Source organism: Eimeria mitis, genomic scaffold (genome assembly GCF_000499745.2).
Source record: "Eimeria mitis Houghton genomic scaffold, Emh_scaff667, whole genome shotgun sequence".
Taxonomy (NCBI): Eukaryota; Apicomplexa; class Conoidasida; order Eucoccidiorida; family Eimeriidae; genus Eimeria; species Eimeria mitis.
The window spans coordinates 13,261-15,092 of record NW_013574805.1 but is presented as its reverse complement, the minus strand read 5'-3'; the positions used below and the strand labels follow the sequence as shown (position 1 = coordinate 15,092).

Genomic DNA, 1,832 nt, shown 5'->3' with positions numbered 1-1,832 from the left:
ATATATATATATATATATATATATATATATGTATATATATGTATATATATATATATATATATATATATATGTGTGTGTATATATGGGGTGTATATACAGCTGAATATCTCACCGCTTGAAATAGCAACAACGGGGCCGCTGCTGTGCTTCGCCCAGGCGACGCCGCCCGGTACGAAGAGCAGCAGCGCGGTGACCCCGGTTGTGATGAGGAGTTGCAGGGCTATGATGCCGTATACTTTCCTGCAGAAACACAAACCCTAAACCCTAAACCCTAAACCCTAAACCCTAGACCCTAAACCCTCGGGATTTCAATGCGTATGCGTCGTCTCTTTTCTTCTTATTGTCTCATTTGCAATATTTTGGGTTTATTTTAATTATAAATACTTATTTTTATTGTTGTTTTGTGTTGTTTTTCTTGTCTTTTGAGCATACGCACCTGATGAAACCCTGACGAATCTCCTTGCGGAAATCAGCCTCTTCTGTTGTCGCCTTGCGGCCTCCTTCGAGGCTATAGTAATCAACTGCGTCCGTCATTTTGTTTTATTAAAATAAAAAGAAAGAATATAAACTTTATATGAACAAATACCTCAATACAGAGCTGTATATGCTGCAGAAGAAACCCGCACGGCGCGCAGGGTTGCAGCGAGCGAGCTGAGGTGTACGTACACCTGAAACACGACAGCGACGAAATCCAGAATCTTAGTCGTAAGAGAATAAAATATTGTTTTTATAACTTTATTGATTGAATTGAATGAAAAAAAAAAACAATACAAAACATAAAGAAGCTCAGGGTCCGCCAGAAACCGCCCAAGCAGCCATCGGGGTGTCTGTCTGTTCGTCGCGGTTGCTGCACGTGTTGCAGCTGCAGAAGAAGCACAAGTTTTCTTCTTTCTTTGAACTTTAATTTATTTTAATTTATAAAGAAATTCATTTTATTTTATTTATTTATACTTCTCCCCTTCAGCAGCTTCTGGGGCTTTGGAACGGCTGCAGGCGGGGCGGCGATACGACACAGCAGCAGCCGTTGTGCATGTGTCTAGGGTTTAGGGTTTAGGGTTTAGGGTTTAGGGTTTATAAGCTTTATTTCTACCCTATTGAATCTGTTTTATTCTCCCGGATCCTCGCATTTTCTAAACCACAATCCAAAATGATGGTGCGCGCCCACTTCCCTCCACTAAACCCTAAACCCTAAACCCTAAACCCTAGCCAGCCCCGAGGTGTACAGGCACCAAACCCTCTTCTTCTTTTCACGAGGTGTTGACTGCATAATACCCAATTACACATCAATACCAAGACCGGGGGGCCCCCTGGGGGCCCCCAGGGTCCCTGTGGGGTTTAGCCTCGGAGACGTAGTGCAGCCAACAGTCTAGGGTTTAGGGTTTAGGGTTTAGGGTTTAGCGGTGCATGCTCTCACAAACAGCTGACTTTCTCGTCGATCAGTATATCTTATCGTTCGGCTGTGTAGTGCGTCTCTACGGGGGGGAGAGGTTCCCTGGGTTTAGGGTTTAGGGTTTAGGGTTTAGGGTTTAGGGTTTAGGGTTTGTGTGCGCCTCAGCAAGGGGAGGTTGGGCCTGCTGTTCTAAAGCAGGGGGCTCAAGAGGACAAAGGAGACACTGCGCGCCTGGTGAGTCGAGGGTTTAGGGTTTAGGGTTTAGGGTTTAGGGTTTAGGGTTTAGGGTTTGTATCGTGTCTTCTTATATCCTTATTCTCTTTCCCTAGCCCTCTATCTGCCTATCTTTTTCCCCTCAACCCCTGTGCATTCTGTATATGCTAATCTCTGTTCTAGGGTTTAGGGTTTAGGGTTTAGGGTTTAGTGTTTAGTGTTCCTACAA

The 1,832-nt window shown here is 44.3% G+C and overlaps 2 protein-coding genes across 2 annotated transcripts in view; one reads left to right on the top strand and one right to left on the bottom strand.

The window, feature by feature from the left end:
- The window catches only part of EMH_0019190 (uncharacterized protein), a gene marked incomplete at both ends in the record, with an annotated part of 976 nt that extends 442 nt beyond the window's left edge, over window positions 1-534 (bottom strand). Inside the window, 2 exons of the mRNA XM_013501313.1 lie at window positions 113-240; window positions 437-534. Coding sequence (XP_013356767.1) covers window positions 113-240; window positions 437-534 — 226 coding nt within the window. The remainder of the gene's footprint in view (window positions 1-112; window positions 241-436) is intronic.
- A 613-nt stretch (window positions 535-1,147) lies between these two features.
- The window catches only part of EMH_0019180 (uncharacterized protein), a gene marked incomplete at both ends in the record, with an annotated part of 10,341 nt that continues 9,656 nt past the window's right edge, over window positions 1,148-1,832 (top strand). Inside the window, 2 exons of the mRNA XM_013501312.1 lie at window positions 1,148-1,153; window positions 1,556-1,624. Of these exons, the coding sequence (XP_013356766.1) occupies window positions 1,148-1,153; window positions 1,556-1,624 (75 nt within the window). The remainder of the gene's footprint in view (window positions 1,154-1,555; window positions 1,625-1,832) is intronic.